This window comes from Pelophylax lessonae, assembly GCF_965119305.1.
Source record: "Pelophylax lessonae genome assembly, chromosome: 11".
Classification (NCBI taxonomy): Eukaryota; Metazoa; Chordata; class Amphibia; order Anura; family Ranidae; genus Pelophylax; species Pelophylax lessonae.
In genome coordinates this window covers 215,552,160-215,576,593 of record NC_138778.1, presented here as the reverse complement: position 1 = coordinate 215,576,593, position 24,434 = coordinate 215,552,160, and the positions used below count along the sequence as shown (strand labels likewise).

Genomic DNA, 24,434 nt, shown 5'->3' with positions numbered 1-24,434 from the left:
CTGCTGTGCCCATTATGAGGGGTTCCCACCATCCCTGTGCTGGGTTCCAGGGTCTGTACACCCGCTGTGCCCATTATGAGGGTCTCCCACCATCCCTGTGCTGAGTTCCCGGGTCTGTACACCTGCTGTGCCCATTATGAGGGCTTCCCACCATCCCTGTGCTGGGTTCCCAGGTCTGTACACCTGCTGTGCCCATTATGAGGGTTTCTCACCATCCCTGTGCTGGGTTCCCAGGTCTGTACACCTGCTGTGCCCATTATGAGGGTCTCCCACCATCCCTGTGCTGAGTTCCTGGGTCTGTACACCTGCTGTGCCCATTATGAGGGTCTCCCACCATCCTTATGCTGAGTTCCCCGGTCTGTTCACCTGCTGTGCCCATTATGAGGAGTATATAAATCCAGGTACATGGCTGTGGAGGCCCAAAGTGATGTAAAAGGTAGCTGGACACTTTTTTTTTCTTTCAGCAGGAGCCCTTTGGCTGTCAGTTAGCGCTCTAACCAGCAGGTGTCGCTGTGTGTCAGTTTCTCGCTGCGGTCAGCAGATGTCGCTGTGTGTGAGTGTCAGAGCGGCGCAGAGGTGACGTCACGTGTCGTGCGTCGGGTGATTGGCGCCGGTGTGGGTTCTCCTGGAGGTTTCGGGCGGGAGGAATCCGGTGAGTTTTGGGGATGGGAGGATAGACAGCCCGGGATCGGTGCAGGGAGCTGGGGGCGGGGTATGAAGACGGGTGTTCCTGGGAGAGGCAGCATGTCTCAGGGGTGAGCACCTGACAGCACCGGGGTCCTGGCCTCACATCCTCCATCCCTCCTCTATGGGACCTCCACCACTCTGTACAGGGCCTAGAGCTGGAGGATCATGAGGGGCCCCAGAGGAATAGGGATCAGTGATGTGGGGGATGGGCCCCAGAGAAATAGGGATCAGTGAGTCCCTATTCCAGAGAAACATGGAGGAGGTGACTCAGAGGGATAAGGGGAGGGGCCCCAGAGGAATAGGGATCAGTGATATGGGAGAGGGGCCCCAGAGGAATAGTGATAAGGGGAGGGGCCCCAGGGGAATGGGGACCAGTGATAAGAGGAAGGGGCCCCAGAGGAATAGGGATCAGTGATATGGGGGAGGGGCCCCAGAAGAATAGGGATCAGTGATAAGAGGAAGGGGCCCCAGAGGAATAGGGATCAGTGATATGGGGGAGGGGCCCCAGAAGAATAGGGATCAGTGATATGGGAGAGGGGCCCCAGAGGAATAGGAATCAGTGATAAGGGGGAGGGGCCCCAGAGGAATAGAGACCAGTGACAGGGGGAGGGGACTCAGAGGAATAGTGATAAGGGGGAGGGGCCCCAGAGGAATAGGGATCAGTGATAGGAGGGAGGGGCAATAGAGGAATAGAGACCAGTGATAGGAGGGAGGGGCCCTAGAGGAATAGAGACCAGTGACAGGGGGAGGGGCCTCAGAGGAATAGGGATCAGCAGTAGGGGCCCCAGAGGAATAGGGATCAGAGATGAGGGGAGGGGCCCCAGAGGAATAGGGATCAGTGATGTGATGGGGGGAAGGTCCACAGGGAAAAGGGGACTAGTAAAATGAGGGAGGAACCAAAGGGGATCAGTAATAGGAGGGAGGGGCCACAGGAGAAAAGGGACTGTTGCTAGGGGGAAGGGGCTGGAGAGGTAAAGGGATTAGAAGGAGAGGCCGGATAGGGATCGGCGATAGGAGGGAGGGGCCGGGAAGGTATGGGGATTGGTTATAGGAGGGAGAGGCTGGAGGAACAAAGGGATCAGTGATAGAGGAGAGGGGTTGGCTAGGTATAGGGATTGGTGATAGGAGGGAGGGGGCGGCGGCGAGGTATAGGGATTGGTGACGGAGGTAGGGGCCATGGAAGTACATGGATCGGTGGTAGGAGGGAGGAGCCAGCGACGCATAGAGATCGGTGATAGGAGGGAGGAGCCAGCGAGGTATAGACATCGGTGGTAGGAGGGAGGAGCCAGCGAGGTATAGAGATCGGTGGTAGGAGGGAGGAGCCAGCGAGGTATAGAGATCGGTGGTAGGAGGGAGGAGCCAGCGAGGTATAGCGATCGGTGGTAGGAGGGAGGAGCCAGCGAGGTATAGCGATCGGTGGTAGGAGGGAGGAGCCAGCGAGGCATAGAGATCGGTGGTAGGAGGGAGGAGCCAGCGAGGCATAGAGATCGGTGATAGGAGGGAGGAGCCAGCGAGGTATAGAGATCGGTGGGAGGAGCCAGCGAGGTATAGAGATCGGTGATAGGAGGGAGGAGCCAGCGACGCATAGAGATCGGTGATAGGAGGGAGGAGCCAGCGAGGTATAGAGATCGGTGGTAGGAGGGAGGAGCCAGCGAGGTAGAGAGATCGGTGGTAGGAGGGAGGAGCCAGCGAGGTATAGAGATCGGTGGTAGGAGGGAGGAGCCAGCGAGGTATAGCGATCGGTGGTAGGAGGGAGGAGCCAGCGAGGCATAGAGATCGGTGGTAGGAGGGAGGAGCCAGCGAGGCATAGAGATCGGTGATAGGAGGGAGGAGCCAGCGAGGTATAGAGATCGGTGGTAGGAGGGAGGAGCCAGCGAGGTATAGAGATCGGTGGTAGGAGGGAGGAGCCAGCGAGGTATAGAGATCGGTGGTAGGAGGGAGGAGCCAGCGAGGTATAGAGATCGGTGGTAGGAGGGAGGAGCCAGCGAGGTATAGAGATCGGTGGTAGGAGGGAGGAGCCAGCGAGGTATAGAGATCGGTGGTAGGAGGGAGGAGCCAGCGAGGTATAGAGATTAGTGGTAGGAGGGAGGAGCCAGCGAGGTATAGAGATCGGTGGTAGGAGGGAGGAGCTAGCGAGGTATAGAGATCGGTGGTAGGAGGGAGGAGCCAGCGAGGTATAGAGATCGGTGGTAGGAGGGAGGAGCCAGCGAGGTATAGAGATCGGTGGTAGGAGGGAGGAGCCAGCGAGGTATAGAGATCGGTGGTAGGAGGCAGGAGCCAGCGAGGTATAGAGATCGGTGGTAGGAGGGAGGAGCCAGCGAGGTATAGAGATCGGAGGGAGGAGCCAGCGAGGTATAGAGATCGGTGGTAGGAGGGAGGAGCCAGCGAGGTATAGAGATCGGTGGTAGGAGGGAGGAGCCAGCGAGGTATAGAGATCGGTGGTAGGAGGGAGGAGCCGGTGACGTATAAGGGATTGGTGATAGAAGAAATGGGCCAGCAAGGTATAGGAATCGGTGATAGGAGAAAGGGGCAAGCAAGGTATAGGGATGGGTGATAGGAGGGAGGGCTGCAAAGGAATAGGAGGGAGGGGCCATGGAGGTATAGGTATTGGTGGTAGGAGGGAGGAGCTGGCGAGGTATAGGGATTGGTGATAGGAGAGTAGGATTGGCAAGGTTTAGGGATAGGTGATAAGAGGGAGGGGCTGGGTAGGTATTGGGATCAGTGATATGAGAGGTATAGGGATCGGCTATAGGAGAGAGGGGCTGGAGAGGTGTAGGGGTCGGTGATAGGAGGGAGAGGTATAGAGATTGTTAATAGGAGGGAGGGGCCGGTAAGGTATAGGGATCGTTGATAGGAGGGAGGGGTGGGAGAGCTATAGGGTTGGTGATAGATGGGAGGGGCTGGTGTGGTATAGGGATCAGTGATAGGAGGGAGGGGATGGAGAGGTATAGGAGAGAGGGATTGCTGAGGTATAAGGATCGGTGATAGGAGGGAGGGGCTGGTGTGGTATAGGGATTGGTGATAGGAGGGAGGGGCTGGTGTGGTATAGGGATCGGTGATAGGAGAAGGGGATTGGCGAGGTATAGGGATCGGTGATAGGAGGGAGGGGCAGGTGTGGTATAGGGATTGGTGATAGGAGGGAGGGGCTGGTGTGGTATAGGGATCGGTGATAGGAGAAGGGGATTGGCGAGGTATAGGGATCGGTGATAGGAGGGAGGGGCAGGTGTGGTATAGGGATTGGTGATAGGAGGGGAGGGGCTGGTGTGGTATAGGGATTAGTGATAGGAGAAGGGGATTGGCGAGGTATAGGGATCGGTGATAGGAGGGAGGGGCAGGTGTGGTATAGGGATTGGTGATAGGAGGGAGGGGCTGGTGTGGTATAGGTATTGGTGATAGGAGGGAGGGGCTGGTGTGGTATAGGGATCGGTGATAGGAGGGAGGGGCAGGTGTGGTATAGGGATTGGTGATAGGAGGGGAGGGGCTGGTGTGGTATAGGGATTAGTGATAGGAGAAGGGGATTGGCGAGGTATAGGGATTGGTGATAGGAGGGAGGGGCTGGTGTGGTATAGGGATCGGTGATAGGAGAAGGGGATTGGCGAGGTATAGGGATCGGTGATAGGAGGGAGGGGCAGGTGTGGTATAGGGATTGGTGATAGGAGGGAGGGGCTGGTGTGGTATAGGGATCGGTGATAGGAGAAGGGGATTGGCGAGGTATAGGGATCGGTGATAGGAGGGAGGGGCAGGTGTGGTATAGGGATTGGTGATAGGAGGGGAGGGGCTGGTGTGGTATAGGGATAAGTGATAGGAGAAGGGGATTGGCGAGGTATAGGGATTGGGGATAGGAGAAAGGGGCCAGCAAACTATAGGGATTGGTTATAGGATGGAGGGGCTGCAAAGGAGTAGGGATCGGTGGTAGGAGGGAGGGGCTGGAGAGGTATCGGGATCAGTGATATGAGAGGTATAGGAATCGGTGATAGGAGAAAGGGGCCAGCAAAGTATAGGGATCTGTAATAGGAGGGAGGGGCCGGTGAGGTGTAGGAATTAGTGATAGGAAGGGGCGGGCAGGGTATAGGGGTCGGTGATAGGTAAGAGAGTTTGGCGAGGTATAGGGATCGGTGATAGGAGGGAGGGGCTGGTGTGGTATAGGGATTGGTGATAGAAAGGAGGTGCTGGTGGAGGTATAGGGATTGGTGATAGGAGAGAGGGATTAGCGAGGTATAGGGATCGGTGATGGGAGGGATGGGCTGGTGAGGTATAGGGATTGGTGAGGTTTAGGGATCGATGATAAAAGGGAGTGGCTGGTGAGGTAGAGGGATTGGTGATATTAGAGAGGGATTAGTGAGGTATAGGGATCGGTGATGGGAGGAATGGGCTGGTAAGGTATAGGGATTGGTGATAGGAGGTAGGGGGTGGCAAGGTATAGGGATTGGTGATAGGAGGTATGGGCCCGGCAAGGTTTAGGGATTGGTAACTGGAGGGAGGGGGTGATAAAGTATAAGAATTGGTGATAGGAGGGAGGTATAGGGATCGGTGATAGGAGGGAGGGGCTGCAGAGGAATAGGGATCAGTGATAGGAGGGAGGGGCTTCAGAGGAATAGGGATCGGTGATAGGAGGGAGGGGCTGCAGAGGAATAGGGATCGATGATAGGAGGAAGGGGCTGCGGAGGTATTGGAATCGGTGATAGGAGAAAGGGGTCAGCAGGGTATAGGGATCTGTAATAGGAGGGAGGGGCCGGCGAGGTGTAAGGATCTGTAAGTGGAGGGAGGGGCCGGCGAGGTATAGGGGTCGGTGATAGGAGGGAGGGGCGGGAGAGGTATAGGGGTCGGTGATAGGAGGGAGGGGCCGGTGAGGTGTAGGGATTGGTGATAGGAGGGAGGGGCTGATGTGGTATAGGGATCAGTAATGGGAGAGAGGGATTGGTGATAGGAGGGAGGGGCTGTAGAGGTTGCTGGCTCCCTCTCCCACTGTAGCATTGACCCTGCAGCAGAAACGGCCGTTAATGAAATCTTTCTGCTTAGAGTAGGGAAAGATTACTACCCCTGTCGCATCTGTATTTGTTAGTGTTTGTGTCCCTAGATTTCCCCATACCCTATTCAGACAGGAGTCACTGTAACAGGTGAACCCATTGGAAGCTTTCCTCTCTGCTTTTTGTTCTGGTGACATCTCCTGTTTGCTCTGCAGCGCGTTGCAGCAATGCTCTTGTACCCGCGGCTTGTGGCAGCAATGCTCTTGTACCCGCAGCACGTTGCAGCAATGCTCTCGTACCCGCAGCACGTTGCAGCAATGCTCTTGTACCCGCAGTTGCAATAGTTTTGCAGAGCATTCCATTGCACTCAGGCAGTAAAACCTTTGCTCCCTCAGCATGGTGTCACCCCGTGTTTCTGACTTTGGCAGGTCCAGGATGAGTTTATTTGGCTCCACAGGTGGTTTTGGCACTGGAGGGACCAGCATGTTCGGTAACACCGCCGCCGATAACCACAACCCTATGAAGGTAAGTTCCCCTGTGATGTTGTCCCTGTTTGTGGTCTGGGATTCCTGGACCCGTCTCCAATCATTATCTGTGTTGTCTCTCAGGATATAGAGGTCAGCTCTCCACCGGACGACAGCATATCATGCCTAGCCTTCAGCCCGCCGCCTATGCCGGGAAACTTCCTCATCGCCGGCTCCTGGGCAAACGACGTAAGTGATGAAGTCCTGTGTGTTTTATATGTAGCACAGTCTGTGCTTGAATAGCTGCAGGGGAGACATTCGGGAGGTGGGGGGGGGTGGAGTCTAATAAACCCCCAGCATTTCCATAAAGATGACCTGTCACCTGCCTAATTTCTCTTTTGTTTATTGATGGACACAGCTCCTGGTCTTCTTAACCATTGGGTTATACTGCCCCCTACAGGAGTAGGACAATAGGCAGAAAAAATTCTGGCTATGCCTATAGGCAGTCCCAGGGAGTATACTTCCCCCCCCCCCCCCCCCCCTCTCTACTATAGGTACTCAGTTTTTTTTTTTCTGGCTAGTCAGGAGTAAGGACCTAGTTCCTTGCTGGGATCTCTGGTCCTGGCAAACATTTTTATTTAGATAGATTTTTTTTCTCCTGGATTTTTCCTGTGAGATCTACAATCAACTGCCAGAATGGGCGATGGGCTGGATAATCTAGATCCAGTGGTCAACCCAGTATGGCCAGCGAGCACGCGCAGACCTCTGCTCTGCGCTTGGTCGGCCGTGACATAGCCCCACCGCAGGGGGGTGGCCTGCGAGTTAAACGCCTCACAAGGTCGCATAAAACCAAGTCTGGGCCTGAGTCGCAGCGTTCCTCCTGGCTGATGGCCCCCCATTTAGATGGCGTGGGGTTCTGTCTGGAGTGGTGCCCGCCTGGTTCCTGGTATGGTGAGTAGCTGGAGGGTTTTGGGTTGGACACGGTCCTCTCCATGAGACAGTTGGACCCCCGGGTTCCTCTCCTTCCTGTTAGGCACCCCCTCACCTTTCCCCCCATCCATTAATGCGGGGGCTGTATGGGTGGTCTGGTACACCTCCCAGGGTCGGTGAAGGGCGCTATGCTAGCAATGGTGGCTGGTGGGGTGCGCTGCTAGCGACTGCACGATCAGCTGTTGGGGGGGGGGGGGGTTGTACCTGGTGGGAGCTCCTGCCAGTTCCCCCCCCCCCTCGTGCCTTTCCGGAGGCCTAGGGATCCCTCCTGGGTCGCTGGGAGCCTTGTGGTGCCGCCATTTTCTTGTAGCCTTTGTGCTGCAATGCATGGCGGTCATGTTTGTGTAGTCCAGGGGCCATTTTGCGGTGGTTTGCCATAGAAAATGGCTGCGGCCATGACAGTGGAACCCTAGGGGCATCGATTTCGGCGGTGGGAGCCCCTCCTCATCCCCTGGTGCTCACTCCTGGATCCATTCCTTTCCAGATCGCCGTATGTGCAGTGCAAATTCTCCTGGTGGCTGTGGTGCCTGGTTTCTCCGGGGTGTGAGTCTGGTGGGGGTCCTCTCCCTCTCTGCTGAAGATTGATTGGGGCTCTGTGACTGGCAACTGGGTGTGCTGCCAGAGCGGTAGGGGGGGGGGGGCCCTCAGTAGTGTGGGGTCCCCCTGGAGTCTTTTGGAGCACATCTCCCCACCTTATCCCCTCTCTGAGGCTTTGGGGCCTCTGGGTCCAATTCATCCATCAACGTGCTGATGGCAGTCCTGGAGTCCTTTGTGTCCGGGGTGGAGTTGGCTTTTGAACGACGGGCTGGCAAAAAAGTGCCCCACGCCTTCCCCTACCTTATCTGTTCCCTCAGTTCCTGAATCTGATTCGGCCGCCGCAGACGTGGGTCACCCTGCATTGGTCTGCAACCAAGCGCCCTGAATCCTCAGATAGTGAGGAGGATTCCTCCAATTTCTTCGACCGCACACGAAAAGGTGCTGGTGTACGCACTGATTGTATCTGTGCGTGAGACCTTAAAGATGGAGGACGCAGCTGCGACAGAGGCGCAGGTCCCCTTTGGCACTCACAAGCCATCCAGAGCAGCAAAGGTCTAACCTTTCCCCTCCTATTTTGACAGAATTGTCACTACAGAGTGGGGACAGCCAAAGCATCCCCTTGGGTCCCTAACCGCTTTACTAGGCAATACCCCTATAAGGAGTCTCTTCTTAAGAAGTTGACTATGGCACTGGTGGTGGACCCTCCGGTTTCCAGATTAAACATGGCAACCATGATTCCGGTTGAAGAGTCCCTGTCCTTTAAGGACCCGGCTGACAGGAAGGCGGAGGCTGTGGCCCGCAATATGTGCGCTATGGCTGGTTTGGAACTGAGGCCTGATATCACCATTGCCCTAGTGTTGCAGACTCTGACTGAGTGGGCTAAGCTTTTAGGTCGTGACCTGGAGGGAGAACAGCTCCCCCCTGCCTTTGCTGAGCTGGCGGACCCAGCTAGTCCAGCAGCTGCAATTTATCTGTGATATATTATACAATAGTGTAGCGCAGTCCATATAGAATATGTACTCAAATGGTAATAAAACACATTAAAACCAAAGGTAATAAACACATTAAAACCAAAAATATGTAAAAGGCATTATAAATAAAGGAGAAAGTTCATATAGGTGATATACAAGATGATGTGAGAGAGACACAGTCCACTGGTGATCCGGTGAAAAAATTAGCAACAAGTGTGACTTCAGTGCTCATATATTTCCCATCACCTGGCACTATCTGCCTCTCACCTCCAACACTCGACCCCACAGGGTCAAACAGCATGAACAATCACCACGATATTCAGCCAGAACTACTCCAAGAGGAAAAACAGGACCGCAAACTCCAGCACTTAGCAGCCTCGAGCTCAAATATGACAGAGGATACAGCTTCCCAGATCGTTCCCAAACATAAGGGTAAAAAAGAACAAATCTAGTGCTCTCTGTTGCAGTTCAAACAATTTATTATGGCTCAAAAGAAGGTATTGCACTTACATTGTTTTGCATAAAAACGGGCACAAATTGCAGAGCATGCAGCGTGCTGGATGGATTCTGATTTCCGGGTTGTTTGGACAGCCTTCGGACCGTGTGACCAATCCCCCGTACGCGTTACGTCATGTGGGCATAGACTTCTTCAGCGGGGATGCTGATAGGTCAATGGTCCGGCTCTTTATACTCTTTGGGCGGTACCTATTGCATCATGTCCGGCGTTTCACCGTCGCCACGGAGATCGTACATCTCTCTGGACAGGAAGCAGATAGGCGGGCCCCGATCGTGTGGTTTTACTTAGCGATGCTTATGGCTGCATTAATCACCTTGGAGACATCATAACATCCCCCGCAGCCAGCACGATCTTTTGAAACAAGTTGAATCCCTTATGTTTTGTAAAATTTATTATATCCAAATTTATTATATCCAATATTGTCTTAGATGTTTAATCCTAAAGGACAATTGTTAATCATTTGCTGATTATAATATGGTCAGACGGTTCCGACGGCTGTACCTACTATCAGACACCAGATGGCAGCATTCTGCTTACTCCATAGAAGACATATGCAAAAATACAATACACTAGATTAAAATGGATAAAAATGGATAAAAACCTATGCACATAATTTACAAATACATCTCTAATACATATGACTTGATTGTATACATAAATATTAAAATAAACAGACAAAAATTATTAAAATTGATTTAAGCAAAAAATGACCATAAAAAACTTATCTATCAGAAATAAAACAATTAAGATCAAAGTCGACATTCAAACCCAGGGGTGTTAAAACTTTAGCCTCATAGATCCAAAAGGATTCGCGACGGCTAAGTTGTCTAATGAAGTTACCTCCCCTCCAATGGTAGCTTACTTTCTCAATCCCCCAAAATTTTAAAGTGCTTGGATTTTTATGATGGCAGTTTTTAAAGTGTCTAGATACACTATGGGTGGTAAGTCCTTTGCGTAGGTTATTAACGTGTTCCCCGACACGTACATGTAGAGCTCTTGACGTACGGCCAATGTATTGTAACCCACAGTCACACTCTAACATGTAAACCACTCCCTGTGTGGCACATGTTATCAAGTTCTTTATTTTGTAGCTTTTTTGTGTGACTGTGGAAATAAAATCCTTACGTTTCTTAGTGTTCTTCCTACAACTTTTACAAGTGGCGCACTTTCCACACGCATAAAAACCTGCCAAGAAGGGAAAAATCCCAGTGTTCTTGACCTGGGGGGGATTAACTACTCCAGGAGCTACCTTGTCTCTAAGGGAGGGAGCTTTCCTGTAAACAAATTTCGGCTGTTCTGATAGGACAGGCCCCAAAACCCTGTCTTCCTTCAGAATAGCCCAATGTTTACGTACTATTCTCTCAACTTTTTTATGTTGGATATTGTAATCCAGAACTAGTCGGAACTGTGTATCTGTTTCTTTGGGCCTAGAGTTTTCCAGAAGACGTTCACGATCAGTATTTTTAACCCATTCAAGTTCTTTAGATATATCTTTTTTATCATATCCCTTCTCTAAGAACCTTCCTGTTAGAGTATTTGACTGTGCGATAAAATCCTCCTCCGTGGTGCAGTTACGCCTTAAGCGTGTAAACTGCCCACGGGGGATATTGCACAGCCACTGTTTATGGTGGCAACTGTCGAGAGGGATAAAAGAATTTCTATCTGTGGGTTTAAAATAGTTACGAGTTTTAAAAACACCATCTGTTTTAAAAATCTCCAAGTCTAAAAATACAATATTTTCGAGTTTTAAATTCCACGTGAGGGCAATATTCTTTTCATTGTTATTTAGTCTGTCCATGAAGGTTTCCAGGCTTGCCATGTCCCCCTGCCATATCATGAACAGATCGTCGATGTAGCGACGGTAGCAAATCAACTGAGGGGGCAAGTTTTCAAAAACCACTTCTTCCTCCCAGTGGGCCATAAATAAATTGGCCACACTGGGAGCAAACTTAGCCCCCATTGCTACTCCCTTGATCTGTAGGTAAAAACTATGATTGTACCAGAAGTAGTTCTTTTTAAGACAAAACTTAAGACTCCTCTGAATAAACCTAATCTGTTTTCTGGGTAACTGTGATTGTCCAAGGCCCCATTTCACTGCACTCAGTGCATCGGAATGGTCAATGATGGTATATAATGAACCAACATCCGCCGTAATCATTATGCATTCTGAAGAGCTTGGTAACGTTTTTAATATTTGAATAATATGTTTTGTGTCTTTCAAAAAAGATTTCGTTTTCTGTACAACCGGCTGGAGAAAAAAATCTATATATTGTCCCAACCTGGCCGTGATGGAATCAATTCCATTAACTATAGGACGGCCAGGTGGGTTCTCCAGTTGTTTATGTATTTTAGGCAGGAAATATATTATAGGCCTCCTACAAAATAAGGGATCCAAATATAAAGCTTCCTTGTGAGTAAGTACCCCGTTGTGTTCACCCCTGGTGATTAGACTGTGTAATTCCTCTTTGAATTCCAACATAGGGTCTTTTGATAAAATTTGATAGGTGGAGCGGTCACTCAGAAGTCTTAGCATCTCATTCTTATAGTAACTACTACTAAGAACCACTAAACCCCCTCCTTTATCCGCTGGTCGTATAACGATATCGCTTCTATTTTCTAGAGAGGCAATACCTTTTTTAATGCATATTGGATCATATGCTTTTTTATATTTTAATTTTTCAAGATCACTGCACACCATGTGCTTAAACACATCTAGGTGCTTAGTGTCCTGACCAGGTGGATTGAAGGTGGATTTATTTCTCAGAGATGAGTGTTGGAATGTAGAGGAGGCTGAATTACGGGTAACAGGGTTGGATAAGAAGTATTTTTTAATATTCAACTGTCTTGTGAATCTCTGTATATTAACATAAGTTTGAAATTTATTTAAGTTCCTGATGGGAGCAAATTTTAATCCCTTATCAAGGACTTTCATTTCGTCATCCGTAAGAGGAACTTCACTCAAGTTATAAATACCTGTACCTATCTGGGCCTCTGCCTTTTTGGTTCGTCTTCCTCCTCTGCATCCTCTCTGCTTTTTCTTTTTCCCATACTCTGATTGTTGTTGTCTGGTTGGTACTGGTTCCCTCTCCAATTCTGGATTGGGGTCTCTGGGGATGGGGACTGAAATTGTGTGTGAGGTCCCCTCCAGGGGGACCTCCCCTCCTCTAAAAAATAATTTTGCTGATCATTCTCTTCAGTATGGCGGAGGGGGGTGAATCTATTTTGAAACACCGCATCTGAATAAGATCTGTACTGGGCATTATTTCCTTGTGGAAATCTTCCTCTGCCTCTGCCTCTCCCCCTCCCTCTACCCTTCCCTCTATTTTTTACAACCTGCCAACCATCTCCTCCATTATTAGTGGGTCTTTGGGGATAATTATAACTAGGGGGAGGGGGGTTGTAAGAATTCTTTCTGCCTCCTCCTCTTCTGTCACGATTTACCCAATTTTTGGGAGTGTGTTGTTCCTGGGAGGTTGTTAAAGGGGCATAATAAGTTTTCTTTTTTGGGATCGCTCCGCTATTAATATTAGTTTGGGGAGGACCACTAGTTTCCATTTCTGGAGATTCTTGGTTAATCTGAAATGATTGTTGCCACTTATATATATCATTTTCATTAAAATCCGCCAAGTCTCGTTGGAATTTGCCTCTCTTTTTTTCTTGTATTTCCTTATCCCATTTTTCCATTTTTAACTTTAGATCATTAGTTAATTTTGTCAAGTCTGGATGGTCCTTGACTAATTCGACTTTGTCTTTGATATCTTTAATTTGAGTTTCTAAAATAGTCATTTTTTTCTTTTTACGATTTAATAAAAATACCAAAAGCTCTAAACCTTTATTGGTAAAGAAATCCTCCCAATCTTTTAAGGACTCACTGTCCAATAAACCGTCGTTAGGGGGGACATCCCACCTTAAACGACGTGGGATTAGTTTGGCAGAGATGTAGTGTTCAAATGACACTATGTCCCACCATACTTTGATTTTCTTCTCAAACAAAAAACCCAATTTCTTAAACAAATATGCAAGATCTACAGGATCTTTTGGTGTTAAGGGTTTGATCTAAATGATCTAAAGTTAAAAATGGAAAAATGGGATAAGGAAATACAAGAAAAAAAGAGAGGCAAATTCCAACGAGACTTGGCGGATTTTAATGAAAATGATATATATAAGTGGCAACAATCATTTCAGATTAACCAAGAATCTCCAGAAATGGAAACTAGTGGTCCTCCCCAAACTAATATTAATAGCGGAGCGATCCCAAAAAAGAAAACTTATTATGCCCCTTTAACAACCTCCCAGGAACAACACACTCCCAAAAATTGGGTAAATCGTGACAGAAGAGGAGGAGGCAGAAAGAATTCTTACAACCCCCCTCCCCCTAGTTATAATTATCCCCAAAGACCCACTAATAATGGAGGAGATGGTTGGCAGGTTGTAAAAAATAGAGGGAAGGGTAGAGGGAGGGGGAGAGGCAGAGGAAGATTTCCACAAGGAAATAATGCCCAGTACAGATCTTATTCAGATGCGGTGTTTCAAAATAGATTCACCCCCCTCCGCCATACTGAAGAGAATGATCAGCAAAATTATTTTTTAGAGGAGGGGAGGTCCCCCTGGAGGGGACCTCACACACAATTTCAGTCCCCATCCCCAGAGACCCCAATCCAGAATTGGAGAGGGAACCAGTACCAACCAGACAACAACAATCAGAGTATGGGAAAAAGAAAAAGCAGAGAGGATGCAGAGGAGGAAGACGAACCAAAAAGGCAGAGGCCCAGATAGGTACAGGTATTTATAACTTGAGTGAAGTTCCTCTTACGGATGACGAAATGAAAGTCCTTGATAAGGGATTAAAATTTGCTCCCATCAGGAACTTAAATAAATTTCAAACTTATGTTAATATACAGAGATTCACAAGACAGTTGAATATTAAAAAATACTTCTTATCCAACCCTGTTACCCGTAATTCAGCCTCCTCTACATTCCAACACTCATCTCTGAGAAATAAATCCACCTTCAATCCACCTGGTCAGGACACTAAGCACCTAGATGTGTTTAAGCACATGGTGTGCAGTGATCTTGAAAAATTAAAATATAAAAAAGCATATGATCCAATATGCATTAAAAAAGGTATTGCCTCTCTAGAAAATAGAAGCGATATCGTTATACGACCAGCGGATAAAGGAGGGGGTTTAGTGGTTCTTAGTAGTAGTTGCTATAAGAATGAGATGCTAAGACTTCTGAGTGACCGCTCCACCTATCAAATTTTATCAAAAGACCCTATGTTGGAATTCAAAGAGGAATTACACAGTCTAATCACCAGGGGTGAACACAACGGGGTACTTACTCACAAGGAAGCTTTATATTTGGATCCCTTATTTTGTAGGAGGCCTATAATATATTTCCTGCCTAAAATACATAAACAACTGGAGAACCCACCTGGCCGTCCTATAGTTAATGGAATTGATTCCATCACGGCCAGGTTGGGACAATATATAGATTTTTTTCTCCAGCCGGTTGTACAGAAAACGAAATCTTTTTTGAAAGACACAAAACATATTATTCAAATATTAAAAACGTTACCAAGCTCTTCAGAATGCATAATGATTACAGCGGATGTTGGTTCATTATATACCATCATTGACCATTCCGATGCACTGAGTGCAGTGAAATGGGGCCTTGGACAATCACAGTTACCCAGAAAACAGATTAGGTTTATTCAGAGGAGTCTTAAGTTTTGTCTTAAAAAGAACTACTTCTGGTACAATCATAGTTTTTACCTACAGATCAAGGGAGTAGCAATGGGGGCTAAGTTTGCTCCCAGTGTGGCCAATTTATTTATGGCCCACTGGGAGGAAGAAGTGGTTTTTGAAAACTTGCCCCCTCAGTTGATTTGCTACCGTCGCTACATCGACGATCTGTTCATGATATGGCAGGGGGACATGGCAAGCCTGGAAACCTTCATGGACAGACTAAATAACAATGAAAAGAATATTGCCCTCACGTGGAATTTAAAACTCGAAAATATTGTATTTTTAGACTTGGAGATTTTTAAAACAGATGGTGTTTTTAAAACTCGTAACTATTTTAAACCCACAGATAGAAATTCTTTTATCCCTCTCGACAGTTGCCACCATAAACAGTGGCTGTGCAATATCCCCCGTGGGCAGTTTACACGCTTAAGGCGTAACTGCACCACGGAGGAGGATTTTATCGCACAGTCAAATACTCTAACAGGAAGGTTCTTAGAGAAGGGATATGATAAAAAAGATATATCTAAAGAACTTGAATGGGTTAAAAATACTGATCGTGAACGTCTTCTGGAAAACTCTAGGCCCAAAGAAACAGATACACAGTTCCGACTAGTTCTGGATTACAATATCCAACATAAAAAAGTTGAGAGAATAGTACGTAAAACATTGGGCTATTCTGAAGGAAGACAGGGTTTTGGGGCCTGTCCTATCAGAACAGCCGAAATTTGTTTACAGGAAAGCTCCCTCCCTTAGAGACAAGGTAGCTCCTGGAGTAGTTAATCCCCCCCAGGTCAAGAACACTGGGATTTTTCCCTTCTTGGCAGGTTTTTATGCGTGTGGAAAGTGCGCCACTTGTAAAAGTTGTAGGAAGAACACTAAGAAACGTAAGGATTTTATTTCCACAGTCACACAAAAAAGCTACAAAATAAAGAACTTGATAACATGTGCCACACAGGGAGTGGTATACATGTTAGAGTGTGACTGTGGGTTACAATACATTGGCCGTACGTCAAGAGCTCTACATGTACGTGTCGGGGAACACGTTAATAACATACGCAAAGGACTTACCACCCATAGTGTATCTAGACACTTTAAAAACTGCCATCATAAAAATCCAAGCACTTTAAAATTTTGGGGGATTGAGAAAGTAAGCTACCATTGGAGGGGAGGTAACTTTATTAGACAACTTAGCCGTCGCGAATCCTTTTGGATCTATGAGGCTAAAGTTTTAACACCCCTGGGTTTAAATGTCGACTTTGATCTTAATTGTTTTATTTCTGATAGATACGTTTTTTATGGTCATTTTTTGCTTAAATCAATTTTAATAATTTTTGTCTGTTTATTTTAATATTTATGTATACAATCAAGTCATATGTATTAGAGATGTATTTGTAAATTATGTGCATAGGTTTTTATCCATTTTTATCCATTTTAATCTAGTGTATTGTATTTTTGCATATGTCTTCTATGGAGTAAGCAGAATGCTGCCATCTGGTGTCTGATAGTAGGTACAGCCGTCGGAACCGTCTGACCATATTATAATCAGCAAATGATTAACAATTGTCCTTTAGGATTAAACATCTAAGACAATATTGGATATAATAAATTTTACAAAACATAAGGGATTCAACTTGTTTCAAAAGATTGTGCTGGCTGCGGGGGATGTTATGATGTCTCCAAGGTGATTAATGCAGCCATAAGCATCGCTAAGTAAAACCACACGATCGGGGCCCGCCTATCTGCTTCCTGTCCAGAGAGATGTACGATCTCCGTGGCGACGGTGAAATGCCGGACATGATGCAATAGGTACCGCCCAAAGAGTATAAAGAGCCGGACCATTGACCTATCAGCATCCCCGCTGAAGAAGTCTACGCCCACATGACGTAACGCGTACGGGGGATTGGTCACACGGTCCGAAGGCTGTCCAAACAACCCGGAAATCAGAATCCATCCAGCACGCTGCATGCTCTGCAATTTGTGCCCGTTTCTATGCAAAACAATGTAAGTGCAATACCTTCTTTTGAGCCATAATAAATTGTTTGAACTGCAACAGAGAGCACTAGATTTGTTCTTTTTTACCCTTATGTTTGGGAACGATCTGGGAAGCTGTATCCTCTGTCATATTTGAGCTCGAGGCTGCTAAGTGCTGGAGTTTGCGGTCCTGTTTTTCCTCTTGGAGTAGTTCTGGCTGAATATCGTGGTGATTGTTCATGCTGTTTGACCCTGTGGGGTCGAGTGTTGGAGGTGAGAGGCAGATAGTGCCAGGTGATGGGAAATATATGAGCACTGAAGTCACACTTGTTGCTAATTTTTTCACCGGATCACCAGTGGACTGTGTCTCTCTCACATCATCTTGTATATCACCTATATGAACTTTCTCCTTTATTTATTATAATGCCTTTTACATATTTTTGGTTTTAAAGTGTTTATTACCTTTGGTTTTAATGTGTTTTATTACCATTTGAGTACATATTCTATATGGACTGCGCTAAACTATTGTATAATATATTTTTGTGAAGGTGTTGGATTACCCTTTTTAGTGTGAGCTGCTGGTCCTGGATATTTATTCAGCGCTGAATCTTTTATAATAACAATTTATCTGTGATGCCTGTTTGGATGTGACTCACCTAGTGGCTCGGCTCTCTGTTTCGACAGTGGTCCTTCGGCGTGTCTTTTGGCTCAAATGCTGGTCTGCGGACCAAACTTCTAAAAAGGCCTTGACTGATTTTCCCCATTTAAGGAGATCGCCTGTTTGGTACTACCCTGGATGTCATGATTAAAGGTCTCCCAGGGGATGGGGGGGGGGGGGTGAAGAGTACCCTTCTTCCACTGGCTACTTGGGGCAAGGTCCCTCATCATAGACGTGGGCCCTCCTCGGCGCATACAGTTTTTTTTTGTCCCTCAGGGTTGATTGACAAGTGATCAAAGCCCTTCAGGAGCTCCTCTGTAGGATCCAAGGAAACTTGTCTGGCAATCAAGAGTGAGCTTCTCCAGACCCAAGGAAAAGGCCCCTCCAGCTTGAAGGTGCGTCCTCACCCGCATCTGGGGTGGGGGGACGTCTTTATTGGTTCCTGGACCCGTGGACTTCCCCGGTACAAGACAAGTGGGTTCACAAAGTCATACGGTCCAGCTACAAGATCGAGTTTCATTCTTACCCTCCGGAATGGTTCTTTCCTTCCAACGTCTGTTCCCGGTCCGCTTACAGGCTCTCTTTGGGGCGTTGCAAGACCTTTTTACTTCAAGGGGTGATTGTCCCGCTTCCGACTTCAGAATGTTTTCACGGGTTTTACTCAAACCTTTTTACAGTCCCCAGAAAGCAGGGCAAGATGCGTCCAATCCTGGGTCTCAAGGTGCTGAACTGCTTGTGCAGGTGCAGAATGGAGTCTGTTCACATGGTGGTGGTCTCCCTGCTTCATGGGGATTTTCTTGTCTCCATCGACATCAAGGACGCTTACCTTCACATTCCAATATGTGTTGGTCACCAGCGCTTCCTCCGCTTTGCCATGGGAGGGGAGCATTATCAGTTTGTGGCATTACTTTTTGGTCTCGCCTCAGCTTCTCTGGTCTTCACAAAAGTGTTGGCCCTGGTGCTAGCATTGTTATGTCAGCAAGGGATCGCGGTCCTGGACTACTTGGATGACCTTCTTCTGCGAGCAGAGTCTCCTACTGCTCTGGTGAAAAACCTGGAGATCTCCAATACGGACCCTGAGGAAGTTCGGCTGGATTCTGATTCTTCAGAAGTCTGCCTTGGTTCCTTCCACGAAACTAGACTATCTGGGTCTGATCCTGGACTCGGCCTTAGCCAGGGTACTCCTTCCTCTGGACAAAACCCAGAAACTACAGGCTGCAACTCGCCTCCTGCTGTTCAGCAGATGGCCATTCCTCCGGACTTGCATGCGAGTGCTGGGCCTGATGGTGTTTACCTTCAAGGCGGTCCCATTTGCACGGTTCCATACAAGGTCCCTGCAAGGAAGATTCCGATCAAATGGGACAAGACTGCAGTCTCTGGACAACCAAATCCAGCTAAACCGGGGTGCAAAAGGGCCCCTGATCTGGTGGCCTCGTTCTCCTGGCGCTCCGGCAGGGCAAATCCTTCCTCCCCTTGTATTGGACGGTGGTCACCACGGATGCCAGCCTGTCGGGGAGGAGAGGCGTTCTTGACAGAAATTCTGCTCAGGGGGTCTGAACCCTGGAGCGATCAGATTCTGCATGGAACATCTCCAAGGATGTCCAGTGCGCATTCAATCAGACAGCGCAATGGCTGTGGCTTATGTCAATTACAAAGGGGGCACAAGAAGTGTCCTGGCAGCTCTTGAGGTAGCTGGCATTCTCATGGGAGCAGAACGTTCGTTCCAGCCTTTTCCGCCGTACATATTTCCGGAGTTGAAAACTGGTGGATTACCTCAGTCGGCAGGCGTTGGACCAATGGAAATGATCTCTTCATCCGGAGGTGTTTTCATCAGTTGTCTCTCTGGTGGGGCACCCCCGAGGTTGATCTGTTGGTGTCTCGGCTCAACAGAGAGGTACAGAGGTTTGTGACACGGTTATGGGATCCTCTGGTAGACGTGACAGATGCGCTGGTGGCCCTGTGGGGTCAGTATCATCTGATTTACACCTTCCCTCCTCAAACTTCTGCCATGACTTCTACGCAGGATCAAGGCTGATAGGATTTCAGTTATCTTAGTGGCCCCGGACTTGCCTCGCTGGGTTGGGGACGCTGATCTGGTGCGGCTGGTTGCCGACGTTCCTTGGAAGCTTCCTCTCAGGGAGGATCTGCTGTCCCAAGGCCCAATCTTCCATCCTGCTTTACATTCGCTTGCTTTGACAGCTTGGCTGTTGAAAGCCAGGTACTGAAGGATAGAGGTTTGTCTGAATCAGTGATTCCAACACTGTTAAAAGCTAGGAAATCCACTTCTAGGAGGAACTACCATTGTACGTGGAAGACATACATGGTGTGAGTCCCTTGGGGTTCATCCTCGCTCCTTCTCGGCTCTGATCTTGACCTTCCTTCATGGGGGTTGAACAGAAATTGGCTTTGAGTACCATCAAAGGCCATGTGTCGGTTTTGGTGGTCTTCTTTCAACGACCCTTGGCCACACACTCCCTGGTGCGTACCTTTTTTTTTTCGGGGTTGCGCCATTTGGTTCCAGCAGTGCGGTCTCCGTTGCCACCTTGGGACCTCCAATTTGGTGCTTTCGGTCCTCCAGAAGTTTACTGTTGAGATTCTTCGGGAGATTCCCTTGTTTACATTGTCTCTGATTCCATTTGAATGAAGACATTGTGTTGCCTTCCCTGTGTCCCAGGCCAAAACATCCGAAGGAAATTGCCTTGCATGCCTTGGATGTGGTTCGGGCAATTAGGGTGTACCTGGCAGCAATGGAATCTTTTAGGAAGTCAGACTCACTATTTGTGCTAATGGATGGGTCTCGGAAAGGGTTGTCTGCTTCCTCTGTGACCATTCCCAGATGAATCAGACAGATGGTGATCCACGCCTGTTCCATCAGGGGTCAGGTTCCCCCTTTCCCTGTCAAGGCGCACTCTACTTGGGCACTCAGTGCCTCCTGGGCCTTCCATCATCAGGCGTCAGTGATGCAGGTTTGCAAGGCGGCCACCTGGTCATTGGTGCACACTTTTACAAAGTTCTATAAAGTGGATGTGTTGGCATCTGCGGATGCCTCTTTTGGCCACAAGGTGTTGCAGGCTGCTGTTGAGAGAACCTGGTCCTCTTTGAGGGTGTATTGTTTTTTTCAGGTGGGCTCCAGTTGTTTTGGTTGACCTCCTGTTGCCTGGTTGGCTACTGTTTTTAGCCTTGGGAATTTTTTGCTGTTCTCGCCCCTCATGTTTAACACTGATTTGGGATGTCCCAATGGTTATGAAGAATCAGGAGCTGTGTCTGTCAATGAACGAAAGAGAAAACGGGATTTTTGACTTACTGTTGTTCATTGACGGACACAGCACCCACACCTCTGTGGAGTTGTAATTCTTCTGACACTGCTTGTAACAAAACTGAGTGGCTATAGCAGAGAGAGGGAGTATACCCCCTGGGACTGCCCATAGGCGTAGCCAGACTTTTTTTTTTTTTCTGCCTAGTGTCCTACTCCTGTAGGGGGCAGTATAACCCAATGGTTAAGAATATCAGGAGTTGTGTCCGTCAATGAACATCAGAGAAATGGATTTTACGATAAGTCAAAAATTCAATTTTTATCACATAGGGGGCTTGTTGGCCCTTTTTGTAATAGTGAAAAATGTAAATAAAAATAGTAACAAAAATTATATAAGATCAATAAAAAATAAAAACTGTTTAACCACTTTACCACCGGAGGATTTTGCTGTCTTACGTCCAGGCCACTTTTTGCGATTCGGCACTGTGCGACTTTAACTGACAATTGCGCGGTCGTGCGACGCTGTACCCAAACAAAATTTACGTCCTTTTTTTCCCACAAACAGAGCTTTCTTTTGGTGGTATTTGATCACCTGTGCGATTTTTACTTTTTGCACTATAAACAAAAAAAGAGCGTTTATTTTGAAAAAATAACAATATTTGTCACATTTTTTTATATGAAATTCCCCCCCCCCCCCCCCCCCCCAAAATTTAAAAATCAATTTTTTTTTTAATTTTTGGCCAATTTGTTTTCTGCTACCTATGTTTGGTAAAAAAAATCACAATAAGCGTATTTTGGTTTGCGCAAAAGTTATTGCGTTTACTAACAAAGGGAAAGATTTCTGTCATTTTTGGTGTTTTTTTTTTTTTTTTTAACGCGTAATGGCGGCGATCTGCGATTTTTATTTTTTTTTTATTTTTTTTTTTTGCGGGACTGCGACATTGCGGCGGACAGATCGGACCCTTGACTGACATTTTTTACACTTTTGGGGGTACCAGTGACATTACTGCAGTAATCAGTGCTATATATATGCACTGTTACTGTAAAAATGACACTGGCAGGGAAGGGGTTAATTTTATTGGAGAGGGAGGGGTTAATGTATGCCTGGTGCTTACTGACGTGTGGGGGGGGGAGGTGACTGAGTGACACAGGGACAGATCCGACCCTGCCTGTCACTTCAGAGATCCGCCCGCTGTGTTTACACAGGGGGCGGAGTCCAGCGACGTAGGTCTACGTCGCTGGACGGGAACGAGCCACTTTGCTGCAGTAGCAGCAAAGTGAGCGGAGGTAAAGTGGTTAAAGCTGCCGTATTCAAACAAGCAGCATAAGCAACTGATAACCTGTAAAGGGTATTAAAGTGTCGCCTATAAACAATTTTGGGAACCATAGGGGGAGATTTACTAAAACTGTTGCAGCTGTGCCTAGTAACCAATCAGCTTCTAACTTCAGCTTGTTCAATTAAGCTTTGATAATAAAACCTGGAAGCTGATTAGATGTAAACCCTATTTCCCTATCGTCCATTGACAGACGCATCCTCATCTTCTTTAGCTGAATGGGTTATGCTCCTCCCATTCAGCTAATGAAGATGATGCTGCGTCTGTCAATGGACTTCAGAGAAAGAGATTTTACGGTAAGATCTTACAAAAATCTTATCAGTCTGGAGAATCGGATCGGATGATAACAGACAGGCGGTCCTTTTTAATCCGATCTCCCGTAGAGGAGAGCGGGGATCTGACAGCTCTGTCTCTGCAAAGTAAGCGGAGATAAACCGGTCATCCGCCTGCTCAGCCGGGTTTCAAAAAGCAGTTGCATTCAAGGCATGCTAGGATTGCAAACTGTCACATTAGCTTGTGTCCTCAACAAAACTGTCAACCATCAAATGACTGGTGTCCTACCTGATCACATGTGCAGCATCATGGCAACTGCAGATCAAACGGAGGCCAAGATGGCGTCTTCTTTGGCAGAAAAGGATAGGAAGGTTTAGTTCCGCTTTGGTTGGAGAGAGTTCCATACATTTCCTATCTGGATAGGAAGGAAGAATAACTAGCCAATGTGGACACAGATGATGACAACAACCATATGGGGGCTTTACCCTTTCCCCACTGTCTTCAGAACAAAACTGTCATCAATAACTGGTCAGGCTCTAACTGTCATTTCTGCAGCACAGGCAGGTTGCCCATGTTGGCTATTTATTTATTTTTTGTTTAAATTTCTTCCTCCTCCTTACACTTGGACATGTTGTCTATCCCAGGTTCGATGTTGGGAGGTGCAGGACAATGGACAGACTATTCCGAAGGCCCAACAGATGCACACAGGACCGGTGCTGGATGTCTGCTGGAGTGACGTACGTATCACCATTAACCACCTGACCTCCGAAGATTTACCCCACTTCATGACCAGGCAGTTTTTTGCGATAACGGCACTGCGTTTACTTTAACCACTTACCCACTGGGCACTTATACCCCATTCCTAAACAGACCAGTTTTCAGCTTTCAGTGCTCTCACATTTTAAATGACAATTACTCAGTCATGCAACACTGTATTAAAAAAACTTGTAGCACTATTTATTTATTTTTTTGTATTTTTATGAACTTTTTCTATAGGTTTGTGTGAGCCGCTTGTTTTTTATTTATTTACATATTTTTTGATTCATCATTTAATTCATTTCAACAGTAATAGCGCAGAATTTTCTTTGTTTATGCAACACTGTACCCATATGAAATATTTGTCCTTTTTTTTCCCCACACAAATAGAGCTTTCTTTTGGTGGTGTTTAATCATCATTGGGTTTTTTTATTAAATTAAAAAAAGACCAAAAACTTTGTAAAAAAAAAATGCATTTTTCTTCATTTCCGTTTTAAAATTTTGCAAATTTAGTAAATTTTCTTCATAAATTTTGGCCAAAAGTTATACTGCTACATATCTTTGGTAAAAAAAAACAAACAAGTATTTATTTGGTAAAAATGACCCAAATAAGTATACATTTTTTGGTCTTTGTGAAGGTTATGGAGTCTACAAGCTATGGTGGCAATCATTGAAAATTGATCACACCTGGTGTACTGACGGCCGATCTCCTTTCTTGAGACACTAACTAGGGATGCACCGATCCGACCTTTTTGGACCCGATACCGATATCTGGTGTCGTGAAATCACCTATACCGATACGGAACCGATCCGGAGCTACACACAAAGCAAGCGGCTGCAGTACAGAGCAAAGCCGCTGCTTCATGTGTACGGCTCCTCCATTCACAGGCAGAGTGCATCTGATATCTGAGAGTCGGGACTATACAGGAAGTAGCGGCTCCCATCCCATACTACTACTACACCACGTAAGGGATGGCTGAGCCATTACTAAGCAAAAACTGGATCGGCCAGTGGATCGGTCAATGTTACCGATCACCCGATCCAGCTATAATGGCCATATCCGCGCCGATATCCAATCCGAATATCGGATTGGTGCATCCCTAACCCTAACATGTCAGGAGAGTACAAAGACCCCCCAAATTACCTTTTACATGCCAAGGTATAATAGTAAGAGGCATGAGGAGTTTTTTTTTTAAGTTGTAATTTTTTCCCACAATTCTTTGAAAAATTAAGATTTTTGTTTTTATTCCACAAAATTGTGATATTATCAAGGTATTTCTCACACATTGCATAGGCATACTTGCAACTA

At 47.2% G+C, this 24,434-nt stretch overlaps 1 protein-coding gene across 1 annotated transcript in view; it reads left to right on the top strand.

Moving 5' to 3' along the window:
* The first annotated feature begins 567 nt into the window (after nucleotides 1-567).
* The window catches only part of RAE1 (ribonucleic acid export 1), a 39,084-nt gene continuing 15,217 nt past the window's right edge, over nucleotides 568-24,434 (top strand). The window contains exons 1-4 of the mRNA XM_082271354.1: nucleotides 568-652; nucleotides 6,083-6,179; nucleotides 6,263-6,367; nucleotides 23,014-23,106. Coding sequence (XP_082127480.1) covers nucleotides 6,090-6,179; nucleotides 6,263-6,367; nucleotides 23,014-23,106 — 288 coding nt within the window. The 5' untranslated portion in view covers nucleotides 568-652; nucleotides 6,083-6,089. The remainder of the gene's footprint in view (nucleotides 653-6,082; nucleotides 6,180-6,262; nucleotides 6,368-23,013; nucleotides 23,107-24,434) is intronic.